This window comes from Pygoscelis adeliae, unplaced genomic scaffold (genome assembly GCF_000699105.1).
Source record: "Pygoscelis adeliae isolate BGI_AS28 unplaced genomic scaffold, ASM69910v1 Scaffold125, whole genome shotgun sequence".
NCBI classification, from domain to species: Eukaryota; Metazoa; Chordata; class Aves; order Sphenisciformes; family Spheniscidae; genus Pygoscelis; species Pygoscelis adeliae.
Window position 1 is genome coordinate 304,697 of NW_008824868.1, and position 1,749 is coordinate 306,445.

At 46.5% G+C, this 1,749-nt stretch overlaps 1 protein-coding gene across 1 annotated transcript in view; it reads right to left on the reverse strand.

Moving 5' to 3' along the window:
- LAMA4 (laminin, alpha 4) overlaps nucleotides 1-1,272 on the reverse strand; it is a 107,437-nt gene extending 106,165 nt beyond the window's left edge. Inside the window, exon 1 of the mRNA XM_009324465.1 lies at nucleotides 824-1,272. Within this exon, the coding sequence (XP_009322740.1) occupies nucleotides 824-1,024 (201 nt within the window). The 5' untranslated portion in view covers nucleotides 1,025-1,272. The remainder of the gene's footprint in view (nucleotides 1-823) is intronic.
- Between the last annotated feature and the right edge of the window lie 477 nt (nucleotides 1,273-1,749).

Sequence of the window (1,749 nt, forward strand, 5' to 3'; positions counted from 1 at the left end):
GACCTTATGTAACTCAATTTGCCTCCTACTTTGCATCTCCCACGCATGAGACCTTACTGTCTCCCCTTCCCAGTGTATGCTGGAGTAATTTTTTTTTTTTCTCAAGCTGTATTTTTGAGTAGTCCATTCCCGATGCAGCCTTGCTAGAATGAGGAGCATCAACCAATCCCAAAACACAGGGGCTGCAGGAAAATTTTCCACCATCAAATTGCTTCTCAGATCTCTCTAATTTTATTTGTCACTAATCCCAACCTCATACTTTTTGGAAGTCTTAAAACCTCTGCAGGTGTTTTCTCTGCAGGCAGTTTCCTATACGCGTTTGATTTATTATCGCCGCTCTCACCGCAAAAAGGAACTTCAGATTTTGGAGGCAGATGGCATTCAGAGACAAAAGCACAAACTTCTACAGTACAGTGTTTGCCATCAAAAGACAGACTCTTTCTGGAAGTTTAAGTGAATTACAATTCCAGGAACTACAACAAGGCAAGCAGAAAAGTGTTGTGACAATTAACCCTTGTAAAATAGCTCTGTTTGGACAGGCCTGTTTAGTTATGTTGGCAGGAAAGTCAGAGACGTGCTAAGCCAGCCTCACTGCAGAGTACAGCAGCTGTCTGCTCACAGCAGGCAGGGAATGTGTACATTTTGAAGTCTGAGCTGTATCTCTCCAGTCCCGAAATGCAACGTCTCAGACCCCCTGCAAAAAATCTCTGGTATCGCTTTAAGTATCGAATGATTAAGCTAACGTTAACCAGATGGGAGCTTCAAGACAGACAGATGAAAGCAGAAAAGCGCAGACACTAGAGAGAGAAGGGAGTTACTGTACCTCAGCAAAAGGCACCCAACTTCCAGTAGCTACTGCCTGCTGCTGCCCTCTGATAACAGTGGCTTCTTGCACGCTGACCGCTGAGCTACCTTCAATGTCAAACTGAAAAACGCCTCCCTCACTCGAGGCTGTGCTGGAGGAGAAGCATCTCAAAAAGAATAATATAGGAGAAACGAGGGGCCAGGCGGAGATCAAAGCCATTTCCTCCCCTTACATCCAGCAGTGGTCTTCTAGCGTCTCAGTAATTGTTTACCCTCTTCTGCAATCAGCCCCCCTTGGCTTAGTGGTGCCTCAGTTATTTTAACTTTCTTTCAGCGTTCAGTTTCCAGATGTGGCACTTCAAGGCAGTCTAACCAGGTCCTTATTTAAAAGAGGGGAAAAAAAAAGAAAAAAAAAAAGAAGGGAAGAAAAGCGCTTTTGCTGCCTCCCTCGTTCACTCTCTGTGCCTGTGGCTCCTCTTTTTCCCCAGAGGCTCCAGCTCAATAACATACAGATGGGCAGTGCTTAAGCAGAGAGTGTCAAACAGAGATTGTATTCCAGGAAAGCACCGCTGGCTCCCCAGCCACCTTATCTCCCCCTGTCAGGATACAGACTGACGCTCTGCTCGGTGCTCTGGCTTCCTTCACATGTTCACATCATTCCCTTTTTTACCTTTCGTGTTGAGACCCTCCCACTCAAACTTTGCTGTTCAGAAAGTGAGGTCACCCTTTCCTCCCCCCCACGCCATCCCCCCACAACTCCATCCGACGGCTCCACGCAAAGCATTCACTCTTGTGACTGTTTATTTTTTAACATCTCCAGTTTATTCAGTGGAAGGCAGAAAGGTGCCAAATTTATTAAAAAATCCGCTAGACCAACCTTTTATTTTGGCATGGGGGAGGGGAGGCTGTGGGTGGGAGGAGGAGGAGGAGGAGAAGGAGGAGGAG